The following is a 19658-nucleotide window of genomic DNA, read 5'->3' as shown; positions in this document are numbered from 1 at the left end:
CACTTGCTTGGTTTACACAAGGCCCTGGGTGCAGCCAGGGTTAGTGTTTCTGATAAACCCGTGACTGAGAAAGAGGCTCAGCTCAGGGCTGGGAAGCAAACAGGAAACTGAAGAAGGTCCCATAGCCCCTTTCAAAGGCCACCTGAAATGACTCAAAGACCTACCATTAGATCCCACTTGGTTTGTTTTCTAGTCAGGGTCTCTCTGTGTAGCCTTGGCTATCCTGGAATTAGCCTGGTCTCGAGTTCACAAAGATCCGCCTGCCTCTGCCTCCCAAGTGCCGGGATTAAAGGCGTGCATCACCAACCACTACCAGTCTTAGAACCCACTTTTTAAAGGTTCCCCCAATCCAGTAGCATCCACCCCCAACACACACACACACACACACACACACACACACACACACACACACACACACACACACACACACACAGAGAGAGACCAGCCCTTGACCACAGGGCTCTTGGGAGGCACTCCTCATCCACATTCCAGCCAATTGTTCTCTTTGTTTCTGTTTTGCTCATCTCTGGAACCCTTGCTCCACACCCTCCTGTTTGCCCTCCTCTGGAATCCTGTGTGATTGAGATGCAGGCCAGGTGTCCCTCTCCATCAGTTAACCCTTCAGGGGATATTCTCCAAAAAACAAAGACATTTTCTTACACAGTCACAAGGGCCAAATCCAAGGAATTTCACATTGACTTGATAAGATCCTCTGAACCCAGTGCTGCTGAATAAATTAGAAAATAAACCATGCTTACAATTCCAGGTTCATTCTTGTGGATGGGGATGAGGGCCAGAGCAGGAACTCCAGGCAGCTAGTCAGTTCAGTTACAAGAGCAGAGTACTGAATGCACTCATGCCTAGGGCTCAGACAGCTGGCTCCCCTTTTATATAGTCTACGGCCCAAGCCCAAGCCCAGGGAATGGTGCCTGGATCTTTTCTTTTGCTTTTTTTTTTTTTTTTTTATAGACAGGGTTTCTCTGTATTGTCCTGGAACTAGTTCAGTAAACCAGGCTGGCCTCAAACTCACAGAGATCCACCTGCCTCTACCTCCTGAGTGCTGGGATTAAAGGTATGTGCCACCAATGCCCGGTGTGTGGGCTGGATCTTAAGGGAATTAAAACAATTTCACAGGCCAGCCTTATCTAGACAGTCTCCCATTGAGAGTCTCCTTGAAGGAGATTCTAGATATGTCAAACTGATAAACCTTACTATCACATTGTTGACAATGTTTTATTTGACTAAAATATTAGCTAGACACATTTTACTTATCTGAAATATTATTCTAAACATTATTTCTTTAGTAATGGGTCTTAGGAATCTGAGTATCAGCTGAGCAGTGGTGTCATGTGTTTTTACTCCCAGCACGCAAGGCAGAGGCAAGTGGATGCTTCCCTGGGATTTGCATCTACATAGCCAGTTCCAGGCTAGCCAGGGCTATATAGAGACTACAGAGATTCATAAAGAAAAAAGAAAAGGAGAAAGGGAGAGGGAGGGAGAGAGGAAAAAAAGAGAGAGATTGACATTTCATTGTAAGTGGACAAGGGCTCTGTAAATTTCAAACTCTCTCTTAGTGCAACAGGACCCTGTGTAAATGCTGGCTTTCTTTATTGCTTGGGGGACAAGGAGAAAATTTGCCAGGTGGTCAGTATGGGTGCAACTTTGCCCCCAGTGGTTTGTTTTGTTTTGTTTTGAATTTTTTGAGACAGGGTCTCATATCATCAAGGTTGGCCTCGAACTTGCTGTGTAGCCAAGAAGGACCGTGATCTCCTGATTTCCCTTCTTAGAAGAATGCTAAGAATAGTTCTCACCGTGCCTCCTCCCTACAGGTCCATGAAGCTCACCTACCATGATTCAGGGGTGTTTGAAGGCATCCCCACCTATCGATTCACGGCCCCTAAAACTTTGTTTGCCAATGGGTCTGTCTACCCACCCAATGAAGGCTTCTGCCCATGCCTCGAATCTGGCATTCAAAATGTCAGCACCTGCAGGTTTGGTAAGTGTCCCATCTGTGCTCCGTCCCCACCTCCAGGCTGAGTTGAGGGTGGCACCAGGATTTTATCTGCTGCCAGCTTGCAGTCCCATTAATCTCTGGTCTCTGCACCCCTGATGATCTCAGTGCTACAGATACGAAGCTAAAGATAACACCACCCTGATAAATGTCCCACCAGCACTCATTATCCACGGGCTCTGTTGCACCGAAGTCCGAAGGGTCCTGCCCTGAGGTTAAGATCTGACAATGGGCACTGGCTCTTGGTCATGGAGAGGAGTCTGCCCTCATCCCCTTCCTGCTTCTGGAGTTACCACACTCCTTGGCTTGTGGCCCCTTCCTTTCAACCTAGCATCCAGTTTGGGACCGGGTAGTGCTGTGTGACCCGAATTAGCTTCTTACGTCCATTCTTCCTGCCTCAGCCTTCTGAGTGCAGAGATTGTGGGCTTATACCCTGACACCAGATCCCCCCAAACCCTTCATTCTCTGACCTCCTCTGCCCAGCTCTTACAGTTTTCGGGACTCCAGAGACTGACTGGATGTGGGTGGGAACACCCTTTGGGGCCATTCACCTGCTGAGGAGCAAGGGCTTGGCAGAATCAAACTGGCAACTCTGCTGTTGTGTAAACCTTGCCTCTTCGGCATAGTTGGGTGTGAAGCTAGGTGCTGGCTGTGTCCCCTGGTGTCTACTCTGAGCTCTAATCGTGTGCCAGACCCTGCTATGCCCCATCTCCGTTGCTCAATTAGGATTCTTGGGTGTCAGCTCCAGGCCAGGCCGCGCCCCTCACCCCTCACCTGGTGGTCAGGCCTAGGCAGCTCCAGGGACCTCCCACGTACGTACATAGTGTTTCTTCTTCCCACTGGCTTCTTCTCCAGACTGCCACTGCCGTCCCCTCTGTCCCTTGCCAGCTCATATTGCACCAGATGTGAATCAATTTGAAATTAAAAGCTTCCTCTGCTCATATCCTCCTAGAGGCCCTCACTGATCTTCCAACCTCTTTGGCCCTCCCTGGTGCCTGCCATGGCAGCTGATGTTATTTAACCCTTCCCTGCTTGCCCCCTCCCTGGACTGAAAACCTTGTGCCATCCCTCCCCACCTTATAGTAGTAGCCGTGCCCCCCCACATTCAGGAGGCAGAGGCAGGCGGATCTCTGTGAGTTCCAGACCAGCCTGCTCTACAGAGTGAGTTCCAGGACAGGCTCCAAAGCTACACAGAGAAACCCTGTCTCCAAAAACAAAAGAGAGGGAGCGAGGGAGGGAGGGAGGGAGGGAAGGAGGGAGCGAGGGAGGGAAGCATTAGGCCTGAGACAGGGTGGCTGCCTGGGTCTGGAGGTTGGTAGGCACAGCCTGTCTCTGTGTCTGACTTTCAGAGCCTGTTTGGGTAGAACACCATCATGCAGATAGGGAAGTGGACCCTGGGGACACTGCCACGGGGGTGGGAAGAAGAGACATGAAGAAATGACTGACAGATCCCAGTCTGTGCTTTTCCCTTGTGAGACAGAGCCTACTGGTCACCTGCTGCACAGAGTCACCGGGCACCTGCGGGGGGGGGGGGGGCAGGTGCCTGGCCTGACTGGGGAACGTGTTGGTTGATGGGGTTCAAGCTTCCAGGGTAGAGCTCTACACAGGCATGGGTCCAGGGCTTTCCTGTGGGTGGGAAGCCGTATCCACAGCCTAGCTCTGCCTTCCCCTCAGTGCCTGGTCCCAGAGCTTGCTGCAACTGGTCCAACTATGACCTAGTCACTGAGGCCAGGCTTAGGCTGCGCTGATTGGTCAGGGTGGGTCACACACACACACCGCAGGAGCAGTGACATCCTCTGCTGACAGGGAAAAAATTTCATATATGCCAAAGAATCTAAGTGTACTTGTGTCTGTGGCTTGTTCTTTTGTTTGTTGGGGGCGGGGGATGGGGCACAAGCATGTGTGTGCACAGAGGCCAGAGGTGGATGTCTTCCTACATCACTCTCTGGATTGATTGATTGATTGATTTGTTTGTTTATTTATTTGTTTATTTATTTATTTTTTTTGAGACAGGCCCTCTCACTAATCCTTGACCTGGCAAGCTCCAGGAAATCATCTGTCTCTGCCTCCCAAGACTGAGGTTACAGATGTGAGATGCCACATCTGGTTTTCTGTGCGAGCGCTGGGGACCTGAACTCAGGCCCTCGTACTCTCACAGGAGACACTTTACTTACTGAGCCGTTTTTCCTGACCCCCTAATGCTTGCCTTTTTAAATGGGAGGAGACTAAGAAAGGGGAGGGGTGGCTCCAACTGCTAAGGGAACACAGCCAACAACAATCCCACGAAGAAGAAAGAGGTGGACCTTGTAGGGTGCAGGGTTTTCCTGCTCTTCCTGCCCACCAGCCTGACTTTTGGTCTCCAGGCTCTCTGCTTGGCAACAGTCTTTATGTAGATGGAGTCATAATGTGTGTTCTTTCCCCCTTGTTCCCCGATGCTGCCCCTTGTCATGTTGATACGGTCCCATCTGCCAGATGGTGGGTGATTTGAGCTTGGCTTCTGGGTTGTTGTCTGGTATTCCATGGTGGGACTATGCTTGCCTTAGCCCTTCCTGGCTCATGGAGCTCTCTCTTGGCATTTCACTATTACAAGGTTCACTATTACAAGGAACATTCCTGCACATGCTGTGAGGGAGCACCTGAGGCCACATTTCTGCGGCATTTTTATCTGACGATAAAGAATACACATAGCTTTCTCCCTCTGGGTCATGAGAACTTCTTGGACTCAGGACTCCCTGCGTCTCATCTCCCTGTCTTGGGAGGGCCTTGGACCTTTCCTAGAGCGTCCCTTAATCACAACTGGGGTAATCCTGAGCAGTTAAGTCTGGATACATGGGCCATAAAGCTATAAATTAATTATGCTTATTGCCCGGGTGCATCTCTCTGAGCGTGTTTGAAAATAAAAAAAAGAAGATGAAACACACATGGGCATGCCATCTGCAACAGGCTGAGCTGGCAGCCATGTCTGTTAGAATCTGTGCCTTCCAGGTTTGGTTAGGTGGCAGCTTCGTTTCCCTGGGATGCCCGGTGTCCCTTCTACAGAAATGGGCTTCCAGTGTTTGCTTGTCATCCTGTCACAGATTGGATGAGAGGTCGGAGATAGGGTTTTCCAAACTGAGGGCAAGCATGGATGACTTTCAAGGGTCCGTGGATCCATCTGGATTCTCAATGACTCTTGCTCTACTGTAACGAATCCTTCTCTGACCCGCCAGCCAGTTCCCAAAAAATGATATAGAGACTTCTTATTTATCGTGAACAAGCCTTAGCTTAGGCTTGTTTCTAACCAACTGATAAACTTAAATTAACTCATTTGTATTAGTCTATGTGCTGACATGTGGCTCATGGCTTTTACCTCTCCTGAATGTCCTGCTTCCTCTGAATCCGGCTGGCAACTCCTCCTCCTTCTTCCCAGAGTTCTCTCTGACCAGGAGTCCCTGCTATGCCCCCTGCCTAGCCATTGGCCATTTAGTTTTTAATCTAACTAGTCACAGTGACATATCTTTACACAGAACAATCAAATATCTCGCAATATTTTCCCCTTTTCATATAAATAAAAAGAAAAGGGTTTTATTGTTTATGTATTTATTTATTTTTTGGTTTTTTTGAGACAAGATTTCCCTGTGAAGCTTTGGAGCCTGTCCTAGGACTAGTTCTTGTACACCAGGCTGGTCTCAAACTCACAAAGATCCACTTGCCTCTGCTTTCCAAGTACTGGGATTAAAGGCATGCACCACTACTACCCAGTGGAAAGGTTTTAATTCTAACATAGTAAAACTATATACAACAAGAAAAATTATCAGGTAAGAATTATATTTATAATATCTAGTCCATTTGTATTTGGCAAATTAGAAGAAATTACTCTATTATCTATCTTGATGAGTTCAAAGTGTTATACTTAAACCATTTTTTTAATTATAACTTGTACTACCAACCCAAAACTACCTTTTTTGAGTGTGTGTGTGTGTGTGTGTGTGTGTGTGTGTGTGTGTGTTTGAGATACAGCTTTTCTGCAGCTTTGGAGCCTGTACTGGAACTCACTCTGAAGACCAGGCTGGCCTTGAACTCACAAAGATCCACCTATCTCTGCTTCCCAAGTGCTAGGACTAAAAGTGTGCACCACCACCACCCAACCCCAAAATTATCTATTTAGACCTCAAAACATTTCTTAGATAAACAGTTTAAGCTTTTGTGTTTCTCAACCTTATACACTTTATACTTCTCTGAATTTGGTAACAAGGAAAACTAAGTATAACTATCTTGTCCTTAACTCCTGAGAAGTATATAATATTACCTGAGTAAACAGAAAGTATAAAGCAAACAACTTTCAAAACTATAAGAAATGACAGCAATACCAAGACTGAACAACAGAACCTGATCTTTATCTCAATTTTCCAGGGTTCCCTAAATATGCTGTCACCCCTAGGCAACAGGAAACAGTCCAGAGAACACAACACCCACATTCTCTTTTGATGGGTTTATGGGTTATGAATGTTTATCATTGTTTCAGGGGATTGGTTACAAGTTGTTAGTGGTCATGGTCAGGGAGGAAATTAAGTAAAAGAGATTAGGTTCTAGGATTTCGTTCTGAAAAGAAAAAAGGGATATAGGATTTTGTTTATTTGGTTTTGTTTGTTTGTTTGTTTGTTTTTTGAGACAGCCCTAGCTAGCTATCCTGGAACTCCCTCTATAGACAGGCTGGCCTCAGACTCACAGAGCTCTGCCTGCCTGTGCCTCCTGAGTGCTGGGATTAAAGATGAGCACCCAACACTACCCAGCCTGCTTTCGGTTTTTAAAGATTTATCTTATTTTTAATTATGTGATATGTATTTATTATTGTTGTTATTATTATTTCTGTCTTTCTTTGTACACACGAACGCGGGTCCCTTCAGAGGCCAGAGGTGTGCGATCTCTGGCTGCTGGAGTTACAGGCAGTTCCCAGCCTTCTGACATGGGTGCTGGGAATCAAACCCAGGTCCTCTGCCAGGGCAGAAGCACTGCTAGCTGCTGAGCCGCCTCTCCAGCCCCAAGGTTTTCCTCCTTTAATTTTAGAGTGTTGGGAATGTAAAGGCTTAAGAGATATAACTTTGAAAGGTAGGGTGCCTCCCTTCTGTGGATCCGTTGCCCCAGGGCATCTTGTGGCCTCCTAAGGGGGGCTAGTAACTCACACATCAAGCCTCTTGTCCTGAGATGGCTGTAATGGGCCACTTTGCTTGATTGACTTGAGGCCCTGCCTCAGGGTCCTGGCTGGGAATCTCTTGAAGGGGCTGCCCCCTCTCTCCTCCTGGGATTGATGTCAGAGACCGGCTCATATGCACCCCTGCTATGACTCTTGCAGAAGTAGCCTGTGGGCCTGGCTTGCCATTGAGCCGGGGCTTCCACACTCAAATTCATGTGACCTTGTTTTCCTTTTCATCTTCATCTCCCATGATTCCCTCTTGCACCTCTGGCTCTCACCTCTACCACACTCCAAACGGGAATGTCCTTCCCTTGCTTGGTAGCAGCTGCCCTCTCCCCTTCTCAACCTACCCCCACCTCTGGAATCGGCCACCCTGGCTCCATCCACCCTCCCCATGCCCTGTGCCCAGCTTCTTTACGCAATGAAGAAAGGGTTCTTCCTGCCTGGTCTCCGGTATTCACATCTCGTTAATGCCCCACTATAGGTCTGTTTCCTCCCTTGTCCTGCACCCCTGGCACCCAGCCGGGCCGATGTGAACCCCTTTGTTTTCTGACCCTGTCCTTCCCCTTCTCCAGGTGCACCTCTGTTTCTGTCACACCCTCACTTCTACAATGCAGACCCCGTGCTGTCAGAAGCCGTTCTTGGTCTGAACCCTGACCCAAAGGAGCATTCCTTGTTCCTAGACATCCATCCGGTAAGCTCTGTGCCCTTCTAGAGTCTGGGGTTGGTTCCCATGGGTTGCTACAGTCTACTGTTCCCCTCTCTCACCCCCGCGCCCCCCCCCCCAGCACAGAGCTGGCTCACTCTGGGGCAGGGGAGCCCAGTTCCTTCCACAGTGGTGGCTTCTAAGAACTTCGAGCCATCAAAGGTCCCCAATTCCATAGTTCAGTGATGTCGTTACTTTTTTTATTGGGGCCTATAAAAAAGATATATGGTGGTAAATTAATTAAGAAATATCAGCTGGGACGTCTCCTGCACTAGAGATACCCTTGACAGTGTCAAGACACTAAAGATTTCCAGACATCAGTATGGGCCACAGTGTCTCACAGAGAAATCAGTGTGGGGAATTTGTCCTGTGTTAACTTGTATCTACCAGCCAGGGACAGAAGGGTGACACTCAGACACAGGCCCTCTCTGGGATGCACAGCCCTTCTCTCTGCCTCAGGTCATTTGTGACCAGTCAGGCTACTGTCCTTGCCATTAACTTGGGGACTCTTAGGGCTTCTATCCTTTATGAACACCCATGACACCCTGAAGGCCTTTTGTGAAAACCTTTTTGTTTTACTGGGCCTCTCACACTCGACAGATGCTCTGGTTCTGAGCTAGGCCTCCAGCTGTCCTTGAACTTGCAGTCTCCTGCCTCAGCTTCCAAGTGTGTCTCCACACTGGGCTTACAGGCAGCGGTTATTGCAGAGGGAGGGTAGGTATGTAGGAAGAAGTTGTTGGATGTCTTCCCCAGCTTGTGCCTAACTCCCCAGCAAGAAACCTGATGCATAGGAAGTATTGCATGTCAGGAAAGAAAGAGTCTGGGTGTTGACTAGAGACCTGTCCCTCTCCTTGGGGTAGATCCATATGCCAGACTCACCGAGGACATGGGTGCCCAGTATTAACTGTCTATAAAAATGGGTATGGCATGGTGCGGCCAAAACCCTAGCTTAGGGAGTGGGGGACCCCCTGGAACTCAGGTTCCAAGACCCTGGGGAGGGTCACTTGGGCACCCATGGTGGAGCTGTTATGATCCCCACACCTCTGTCTGTAAGTCATATCCAGTTTGTAGAGGCCTTGCCCAGTTTCCCTTTGCCCTGGGAACAGGAGGGACCAGAGAGCACTGGGTTCAGAGGAAAGGCAATGTTCTTGTCCTCTACTGTGGGTGGTTGTGACCTGAGAGGTGGCCTTCTGCTTCCATCATTCTTGCAAGAGTCACATGATCTGGGCAGGGCTAGCTGCATTCCCAGAAACAGCACGGAGCCCCAGTCCTAATTCTCTCTTCACCAACCTTCTCTCATTTCCTTCTAGAACTTTCTTCCTGATTTAGACGACATGAGTATCAGTTCTCCTAGTGATTATTATCTTTATTTTGTAAAACCTCTCATTTTAAAAATAGGGCCACATATGGGAACCCTCCAGCTGCTGCCTCTGCAAGGAAGTGGCAGGACCCTGCAAATTGCTATGAGTAAAGAGAAAAAAGGCTGCAGTGCAATTAAACGTACTTTCCCTGGATCAGGCCCTGCACTAAACTTCCTGAATCCGTGGGCACTGTTGTAAACAGACTGAGAAAGCCATCCTTACAGCACGTGCCCCAGCCACACATGCCCCACACTTGGGAGGCACTATCTGAGGAAGCTATGTGAGGGCTGGGAATGTAGCTCAGTAGGTAGGGTGCTTGCCTGGCAAGCCCTGGATTCTATCCCAGCCCCGTGTAAAGTTAGGCATGAGCCAGGCCTCAGAAGGTGGAGGCAGGGAGATTGGGAGTTCAGGATCTTCCTTGGTTACGTAGCAAGTTGGAGTCCAGCCTGGGCCACATGAAATTCTGTCTCAAAACAGAAAAACAAAACAAGCTGGGCAATGGTGGCACAAGCCTTTAATCCCAGCACTCAGGAGTCAGAGGCAGGTGGAGCTATGTGAGTTTGAGACCAGACTGGGACAGCCAAAGCTACAGAGAAACCCTGTCTCGAAAAACCAAACTATATCGCGGTAAGTAAGGATCAGGATAAACAAATAGGCCGAATAGATGTTTATTTAGGGAGAAATAACATACAACCTAGACAGATGAACACCAGGAAATTCAACCCGATCCTCTCCTGTCCGAGTCACGCCAGAAAGAGAGTGCCTTTCCTGGCTCCCTCCGACCTCCTTCCACAGGTCACTTCCGCCCATGGCTCCACCCCCCAATGGGTGTGGTCAGTGCCAGAGAAGGACTATCTCGCTACAGAACTAAACAAAAACAAAACCCAGATGGAGATCACCCCTCTGGTGACAAGTGGCTCTATAGGGGACCTTGAGATGGCAGGTGTCTGATCCCTTTGGCAACATGTATTTCCTGAGAAAGAGCCTAGTGTGTGAGTGGGAAATTTCTAGAAGGGTGGCTGTCCCAGCCTGTTGGCTGGGACATATGGGTGAGAAGCCTCTCAGAGCCCCAGAGCTGGAGCAGGCTGGGAGCTAACCTCCATGGTCTTTTCTTTTCCCCTTTAAGATTTATTATGTATGCACAGGCCAGAAGAGGGCACCAGATCTCATTACAGATGGTTGTGAGATACCATATGGTTGCTGGGAATTGAACTCAGGACCTCTGGAAGAGCAGGCAGTGCTCTTAACCTCTAAGCCATCTATCTCTCCAGCCCCATGGCCTCCATGGTCTTACATGCTGTCCTCGCTGTTTTCTGCTCCAGGTCACTGGGATTCCCATGAACTGTTCTGTGAAGTTGCAGCTGAGCCTCTACATCAAATCTGTCAAGGGCATTGGGTGAGTAGGTTGGTATGGAAGCTTCTGAAGGCATCAGGGACCATGAGGCTTCATACATTGGTAGATGCAAGGCATGGGATGAGAGAAGGGTCCATCCACTTCTTCTTCCCTATGAAGGCATCTTTGCTCGGATGGAGACCCAGCATGCACCCCAACACTCTTTCATTCCCCCTTTCCTAAGGTCTCTCCTCCGACAGTCAGATTGGTCAGTCCAAACTGTCTCCCCATAACAGAATAGATTCCCTGCTTGCATGTCTGTGCACTGCCCACAGAGGCCAGAAGAGGGCATGGGATCCCAGGGGATTGGAGTTGCAGACTGCTGTGAGCTTCTAGATGGGTTCTGAGAATTGAACCTGGGTCCTCTGGAAGAACAGCCAGTGCTCTAAACCATCATTCCTCTGGATTTACTTTAATTATGTGTACAGAGTGAGACTGTGAGGGCTCCTGCCTAATTCCAAGTTTGCCAGGCAGAAACTCGGTCTTGGAGCTGATCCCTGGTTCGTGTCATAGGTCAGATGCCTGGGAATCACTTAGAAAGAGGTGACTGAGGAAGAGGTGGGCTCTGGGCTTCATGGCTTGAGTGGAATGAACCCAGCAGGGCCTACAGGTCTCATACCTGACCTTCTGTGGGGAAAACCAAGGCCAGGAAGCACCAGACTCAGCTAGACTCCTACTCCTACACACACACACACACACACGCGCGCGCGCGCTCCTGATTGCTGGAAAAGCATTCTTTCACTGAATTATACCCCCAGCCCTCTTTTCACTTTTATTTTGCCACAGGGTCTCACTAAATTGCCCAGATTGCTCTTGAACTCACTCTGTAGCCCATCATGGTCTTGAACTTGGACCTGCATCACTCTATCTGGCTCACCCAGGCCCTTGAAACTGGAGGCCAAAGTGGGCTGGTGTGAGCTCCTGAGCCCAGCTTCCAAAGATTGATTTGTTTCGCTGCCGAAAATACTCTTTAGAATCTTTATAGATTTATGGAGAGGTGGCAGAAATGGAGATCTTTGTCCCTGTCCCCAGCACCCTGTCAACTTCCACACCGTCAACTTCCAGAAATAGTTTTGTCGCAGTAAGGAACCAAAGTTTAGTGTTGTGTTTTTGCTACAACCCTTTCCCCTCAGCTTTTGACTTCAAGATGTAGTCTGCTTGGGCCTGTGTGTGTGTGTGTGTGTGTGTGTGTCATGCACACTCATGTGCAAGTGTGCAAGGCCAGATGAGGATGCTGCATGTCCTGCTCTGTCACTCTCCACTTTTTTCCCTTGAGACAGGGTTTCCTACTGAAGCCCCAGCCAGCCTCCTGTCGCTACCCCTCTCAGCCCTGGGGTCAGAGGTTCAAAGCCGCACATAGCTTTAGGTGTGGGCTCTGGGATCTGCCCCCAGGTTCATATGCCTGAGCAGCAGATGCTTTACCCGTTGTGCCAGCTTTTGGCACCGTGACAGTTTCTCCTCTAGCCTCTGGAGTATGTGAAAGTACTTGCTGGATCTGGACCTGTGTCGTGGCATCAGGTTTGCTGTGGACAGCTGTTAATGCATCCACTCAGGCTTCCATGGGATGGGATTCATTGGTATTGTTTATTATTTATTTTTTAATGTATTTATGGGGGGGAATGCAGGTGCATGCTACAATGCAGATACAGAAGTCAGTACAACTTTTGGAAGCCTGTTCTCCCCTCCTACCTTGTGGGTCCTGGGGATGGAACTCAGGTCATCAGGCTTGGCCACAAACACCATTACCTGGTGAGCCATGACACTCCCCTTAATTTTTTTTTTTTTTTTTTTTTTGAACCAGGGTTTCATGTAGCCCAGGCTGTCCTCGAACTTGGCTAAGGATAGTCAAATGTACGAAGCTCTTGCCTTCCAAGCTCCCTCTACATCTTTCTGTCCCCTTTTCTTGTGAGGTGTTGGGGATTGAACCAAGCCCATGCACATGGTAACCAAAAGCTCTACCGAGCAACACGGCACCCCAATCCCAAACATAGCTTCCATCCTCAAGGTCACCGTCGGTCACTCACTTTGTCCCCTTATTTCTAGGCAAACAGGGAAGATCGAGCCCGTGGTCCTGCCACTGCTATGGTTTGAACAGGTGAGGCTCTGAGGGCAGTAGGGAGTCTGAGAGTGTCTGAGGCAGGTGGGAAAAGGTGCAGGCCTGGCTTATTTATTTTATGTCACTTTGGTGCTAATGTTAGCCTAACTTCTGGTACCTAAATTTAATTATTCATATGGATGTTTTGCCTGCATGTATGTATGTGTACCACATGGAAGACTGGTACCACAGAGATCATCAGATCCCTTGGAACTGGAATTACAGATGGTTGTGGGTGCTTGGGAAGGGAATCTGGCTTTTAAACCAATTATCCTTCTCGAGGGTTTGCTAATCCTGAGGGTCGGATGCACTTCCTTGTTGTCTGATGCAGTGCGTTGAGGTGGAGATCCCGAGGTGGAGATCGGCACCATACCACCTGATCTTTCTCATGACCCTTCAGGTCCTAAGACTAGGTTCTAATCGGTGAAAGAGATTAGGGTCTTTTGGGGTCAGCTCCACCTCCCATTGGCCCGTGTGAACAGCAAGGGCCTCTGGGAAATGTAGTTCTCCTTGGACTTCTAGCTGCCCTGGGGCTCTCCCGTCTGAGTTTGGGAGGGATGAGACCCAAGAGAGAGTTCTGGGAGGTGCAGTGTGTAGCCCAGCCCTCCTTACCTGTCCGTCCGCCCTGTTGCAGAGCGGTGCCATGGGCGGCGAGCCCCTGAACACGTTCTACACGCAGCTGGTGCTGATGCCCCAAGTGCTTCACTATGCGCAGTATGTGCTGCTGGGGCTGGGCAGCCTCCTGCTGCTGGTGCCCATCATCTACCAGTTGCGCAGCCAGGTAAGTAGGAGGGGTGGCAGGACTCTGCTCCGGTCGGTCGGGGTCGGGTTTGTCTCCTGCAGCTAGCTTTCATTCTAGCACCTCTGGCATCCTGCTCTGACTTCTTCTCTACCCGACCTGGAAGGCCCGGGACCCTCCCTGGTGGGTGCTGGGCTGAGAAAAGATACCCAATCATTTGACCAGCAAGTGGGTACCACTTGGTGCAGGCTCTGTGAAGTGGGAGGCTGGGGCCTGGCCTGGTCAGAGAAACAAATGAAAGCCAGGTTAAACCAAACAGAAAAGATAATTTATCAAAGGTGAAAGACAACAGAAAATGGATGGGCCAGAGCTGGGTCTGAGATGGAAGTGGGAGGGGCCGCATGTGGGCTCTTGAACTTAAATTTTCTAAGTCAAGAGAAACAAGTGAGTTTGGTTATAAATTTGTTTAACCCAAATATATCAAAATATGGGGTTGAGGGTTAGCTCAGCAACAGAGCCCTTGTTTAGCAAAGGCAAGGCCCTGCATTCAGTCCTCAACACTGTCCGCGTAAAATCTGCAATCAAAACTGGTAAAAAGATGGGGGGGGCAGGGGCAGGAGGGGGAAGGAGGGAGAAAAAGAAAAGAGGTTGGAAGCACTTACTGCTTTCAGGGGACCTAAGTTTGACTCCCAGTACTCATATGATGGTTCACAACCATCTATAACCCTAGTTCCAGGGGATATAACAGGTACGCACACAGTGCATGTAGATGCAGGCAAACTATTCGGACACATAAAATAAAAAAAAAATTAAAAAGTAGAGAAGGCAAGCAATCAATATTCAAGATACAAAGGCTCTCTCAACTCTTTTCCAGGTTTAATCTTTGAAATCTGGTGACCATTTCACACCTGGTGTGGTGGCTTGTTCCTATAATCCCAGCATTCAGGAGGGAGGTTGAGGCAGGAGGATTGGAAATTCAAAGTCATCCTTGGCTACATGTAAAATTTAAGGCCAGCCTGGGCTACACAAAACCTTGACTCAGGAAATAAAATAAACGGAATAGTGTGGTTCAGACCTGGGGGGGGGTGACTTATATAAGGAAGGAAGCAAAAAATGAATGAAGACTGTAACCCTAGGACATTAGCCACTAAAAGCAGGAAGCAAAGGAGGGTGACTAGAAGCTTAGTTCCCTTCTGGCCTTAAAGCCATCCATCCACTCGTAGTGAGAATTGTGTTTTCAAGGCTGTGTCCATAAATCTTGGAGTTACAAAAATGAGTAGAACATACAGCTTGAAATTCAGGGCCAAGTCCCCTCCCGTGGTGCTCATAGCTGTAGTTATGAGGGCCAGGGCAGTTGAGGACAGGGTGATGACCCGCTGTGATGGGGGAGGGTTGCTGTCTGTGGCCACCCACAGGGCCCCATCTGAGACGTCCTGGGGCCACAGGCCCTTCTTTCTGCTCGGTGTGCTTGGTGGGGGGAACCTTAGTTCCTGCCTTCCTGTCCTGTCAGTCCACTGGCTTTCTTTCTGAAGGTGTGTTTGCTTGCTTGCTTGCTTGCTTACTTGCTGTGGGAAGAACAGATTCCTTTCAAGCCATAAGCACCCCACTTCCATGGCCCCAGGTCCCATGTCGTCTCGAAGGGGCATCGGGGAGCCTCTGGCTCTCTATGTAAACTGACGGACAGTCATGGGCTGGGCTTCCAGGCTGGTATTGCCCTTCCCTATGGCTGCCCAGTGAGAGCCTCTTCCAGTCAACTAATGGAGAAGAGAGGGATCAAAAAATAGAAGGGTTCTTCTCACCTCACCTAGGGGGCTAGCTAGGGTCAAGGCTGCTTGCCCTGCAGGTTCCATCAGAGGCCAAAATAGCAATCCATACTCTACCAGCCTTGCCCTAACAAGCCTCACATACGTGTGTGTGTGTGTGTGTGTGTGTGTGTGTGTGTGTGTGTGTGTGTGTGTGTGTGTCTGTCATTTTTTTAACTGCATGCTGACTGGTTAACAACATATATCCATACATCATTCTTTTGTTTTTGTTTTTGTTTTTTGTTTTTTGTTTTTTTTTGAGACAGGGTTTCTCTATGTAACAGCTCTGGCTGTCCTGGAACTTGCTTAGTAGACCAGGCTGGCCTAGAACTCATAGAGATCCGCCTGCCTCTGCTTCCCAAGTACTGGGATTAAAGGCATACGCCACTACCGCCCATTCCTATACATCATTCTCAAGGAGAACAGCATTATGTTAGTATTTACCCCTGATTGAAAACTCCATGGAATTGGGGAAGTAGTTAAGCGAGACATTAGCAGGCCCCGGCCCTGTGTTCAAGTGCAGTCCAGCTCCCCCAAACCAGACCGGAGAAACCCAAACTCTCCACACTGGCCCTACTGTGGCCATCTCCTCCCCTTGCCTGTTGGTGGCTCTCTGATGCTCGGCTTGCCCATCTTCTGGGGCAGTTCGCCCATGATGCAGGGTGGAGGACTCTGCTTTCCTGTTTTCTGTCCCTTTGCTTCTGGGGAACCCAGGGACTTCCCAGTGACACAGTGTGGAATATAAACAAGCTTGGTTGTCTTCCAGGAGAAATGCTTTTTATTTTGGAGTGGTAGTAAAAAGGGCTCGCAGGATAAGGAGGCCGTTCAGGCCTACTCTGAGTCTCTGATGTCACCAGCTGCCAAGGGCAAGGTGCTGCAAGAAGCCAAACTGTAGGTGCGTACCAGGTAACCCCTCCCCCTCCCCATCTTGCCTGTAGCCGGTAGACCTGTTCAACCCTCTCCACCCCTAGCATCTGCCTGGGTGTCCTCCACGTAGAAAGCCACCCTCCTGCCATCATCACCTTGGGTCCCATCTTGCCTCAGTTTCTTGGACCTTCAGTCAGCGACTCTCATTTACAAGGTCCTGTGAGAAGATGGAAATTAGGCCAGTTGCTTCTCAGTGTTCTGGCTCGGTTTGCTCAACTCAGGTCCTTGGACATCCTGGAAGCCCAGAGACCCCTGCAGGGCAGAGGGTTTGAAAACTAGTTTTCCACACCTCAAAGGCACACTGGCCCCAGTCTGGAATAAGAGACTACATAATTTAGGCATAGGTTGAGCGCCAGCTGTATACTCAGGGCCCCAGGCCTGAGGATAGGATCATCAGGTTGAGCACATAGGATCCATACAGATTGCTCAGTGCAGTCTAAAAGTGTGTGCTCTGTGCAGTGCTGGGATCGGTGGTCTCGGTGGCTCACCACCAATGCAGGCATAGCTGCTTACTCAGCAGCCCACCCTGTAGGGACCCAGGGCAGCACTTTCCCAAGATCTCCAGGTCCTGTAGGGTTCAGGGCTAAGGAGAGGCCGAGCCCTACCGGGTGTGTCCCTGCCTGGGAAGTGACAGGAAAAGCAATGGGCCCTGCAATTTGAGGTTAACAGAGGTGAGTTGTGTCCCCAAAGAAGCTGCTATTTTAGCGTTTAAGCCAGCTTGGGTGTGAATACTTCCTTGGAGAGAGCTAGGAGGGTGGAGGCTACAGCTGGGCTCCTGGGTTTCTGGGGGCCAGCTGGCTGCTTCCAGCAATGTTAGCTGTCAGAGAAGGAAATAAAACAGAACTCTGGTGGGTATGTGATTGTCCTGAGAGGTGCCACCTCCCCAGAGGAGAAAGGACAGGCCTAGTAGACTGGGCCTCTGCAGCTCAGTGGGTCCCATGTGTCCCTGGAGCTGAGGAAGGGTCTGGGTAGGTGGGGCTTCCGGGAGGGGTAAGGGTGGGGGCCTTGTGTCCTGCTGCCTTCCAGCAGTGGAGCCCTCTGCAGGTGATACTTGGTATGCCAAAGGGCAGGGAAGGCATCCTGGGTGGGAGATAGAGTACCCCCAGGGGGCAAACGCAGGCTCCAAGCAGAGATTGGATAGTCACATTAGCTCAGATGGAGCCCATAGCTGCACAGCCTTAACCCTGTCCAGACCCCAATAAAAGAAATTAAACTGGGGCTTCCTCTATTTTCCCAGCCTGGTCCAGGCTTTGTTTGGCCTATGGAGAGTGGGGTACCTCACTCCTGGCCATGTGCTAGGGGGAGCAGGGTCTTCAAGGACCAGTTTCATTGTGTGGGCTGACATGTGGGTCCTTGCCTGGGGTACCTCACTGCCTGGCTAAGTAAGACTTGCTGAGGCTTCACACTTACTTTGCCTTGCGCGTGGGGGTGGGGGTGGCCCCTCGGGGCCTGTGCTGTTCCTGGAAGAGAAAGAAGACAGGGCCACTGTTAGCCCAAAGGGTATTATTATAAAAAGGCGCTTCCTCTGGGCAAATGGGCGTTGCTGTAAGGTAAGGGGTTGGCGGCATGGTTGGCTGTGTAGTCAGGTGCCTTGAACAGACAAGGCTTTGGGGAAGTGCTCTGAACCTCTGTTTCTCATTGGTCTGTCTCCCATTCTAAATTATCCTGGCAAACACGGTCATGGGGTGGGGCTGCAGGGCAGGGATAGACACCCGGTATCCTTATCATTTCCCTAAGTTGGTAAGTCTTCTCAAATGGGAGTCTCTCAACATCTACTCCATCTCTCCCTTCTCTATACCTTATCCCTTTTCTTCATATCCCACCGCCCTAAGGCCCAACGGCCACTATTGCAAGGATTTGGCGGGAAGATGTCTCCCACCTCCATGAAGAAGGGCCGTTTTTAACAGCTGACCCTGGCCTGTCATGTGACTGTTTTACACACGTCCTCCTGTGGACAGGCGTCCATTTCTAGTCCTCCCTGTGCAGCAGTGCTACACCCACTCTGGGCCCTGCTCTGCTCTCCCCCACTGCACCCTGCCAGTCTCTCTGGCTTCCGTTCCCCATCTCTGAAGGGAGGGGATGAAACCCAGTGACCTGTAGGACTGAGGAGTCTCCATGTGTGAGAGGGTGGCGTCCCTCAGTTCATGGCGGACAGCACTGTGATGGGGAGGAGGTGGATTCCGTGCTGGTGGGATGCGGGGTGGCAATCAGGGCTAGGCAGGGCAGGGCTAGGCGACAGGCTGGTGACTGACCGTCTGCTTTCTCCACAGGGTCCCAAAGACATCATGAGCCCCCCAAACCTGATAGCTTGGTCAGACCAGCCATCCAGTCCCTATACCCCACTTCTTGAGGACTCTCTCAGCGGACAGCCTGCCAGTGCCATGGCCTGAGCCCCCAGATGTCACACCTGTCCGCACAGCACACATGCGTCCAGGCGTGTGCAAAGAAACACTCAGGGACCAGGGACAGACCCCTGCTGAAGGCGCATGCGCATGCTGAGTCACAGGCACACTCTTCTAAATGGTCTGTGAGCCAGGCTTCGGGACTGCAACTGCCACCAGCCCCTCCCATGGGGAGCTGGCCCTACCCAGGCCCGCCACTTCATGCTACCCTCATCTTTCTCCATCAGGCTGAAAGGCGCAGTCCCCAGGGAAGACAGAACTGTCACTCCTAGGGGTTGGGCATGCATCAGCCTCTTGTGCCAAGGCCAGGCAAGTAGTTCCAGGTCCTAACGGGTCTACACATGCGCTCTGGAGCTGCGCCTGGCCCTTTTCCTCCAGTCTCTGCTATGTCGCCTAAACACTGAATTGGCCACAGTAAGTGACCAGAGTGGCAGGCCCCTCAGGGTCCTTAGTTTTCAGGTGTGGGCCATCTACCCCTGGCACCTGGTCCTCTGGCATCTGGCCTGGTGTCCTGGTGTACTTCCCCAGAGGGTGGGGGACAAGGAGGCCCAACGCTCTGCAACTGTTCCTTTTTCTACTGGAAGAAAAATTTTATCATCTCTTGGAAGAAACTCATGATTGAAGCAATAAACGTTTTCACAGATTTCACACTGCCTTTGGTCTGCTGGGCAGGGCTGGGGCTCCGGGGTCGGGGTCCGGGGTCCAGGCCACATCACTCACTCAGGATGTGTTCCCCATGGCTGCCAAGCTTGTCTGCTGGTATCGGGCCAGCACCCGCCCCTAGCCAGTTTTCCACGTCAAGCCTGATGAACCAGCATCAGGCTGGCTGTGTCCTTTTCCTGTCCCGTAGAGCCCTCTGGGTCTTCCTGCAGTCAGCACCCAGGGCCAGAGCATCCTTGTCACCCACATGACCTGGGATGGAAAGGGTTGGAAGGGAAGGCCTAAGTTTCATCCCAAGTTCCCCCAGTATCCCTGTTCTAGAATAAAGCCATGCTTCGCCCTCAAGGGACTTGCTAGAAACTGGGCAAGATATTTGCAGTGTGAACATT

At 50.3% G+C, this 19658-nt stretch overlaps 1 protein-coding gene across 1 annotated transcript in view; it reads left to right on the top strand.

The window, feature by feature from the left end:
- Scarb1 (scavenger receptor class B member 1) overlaps nt 1–19255 on the top strand; it is a 67574-nt gene extending 48319 nt beyond the window's left edge. Inside the window, exons 7-13 of the mRNA XM_051205098.1 lie at nt 1830–1996; nt 7760–7878; nt 10574–10647; nt 12688–12739; nt 13374–13520; nt 16047–16175; nt 18478–19255. Coding sequence (XP_051061055.1) covers nt 1830–1996; nt 7760–7878; nt 10574–10647; nt 12688–12739; nt 13374–13520; nt 16047–16175 — 688 coding nt within the window. The 3' untranslated portion in view covers nt 18478–19255. The remainder of the gene's footprint in view (nt 1–1829; nt 1997–7759; nt 7879–10573; nt 10648–12687; nt 12740–13373; nt 13521–16046; nt 16176–18477) is intronic.
- Nucleotides 19256–19658: the final 403 nt, after the last annotated feature.

The sequence above is a fragment of the Phodopus roborovskii genome, unplaced genomic scaffold (assembly GCF_943737965.1).
Source record: "Phodopus roborovskii unplaced genomic scaffold, PHOROB, whole genome shotgun sequence".
In the NCBI taxonomy this organism is placed as follows: Eukaryota; Metazoa; Chordata; class Mammalia; order Rodentia; family Cricetidae; genus Phodopus; species Phodopus roborovskii.
This window is presented reverse-complemented; position numbering and strand designations above follow the sequence as displayed.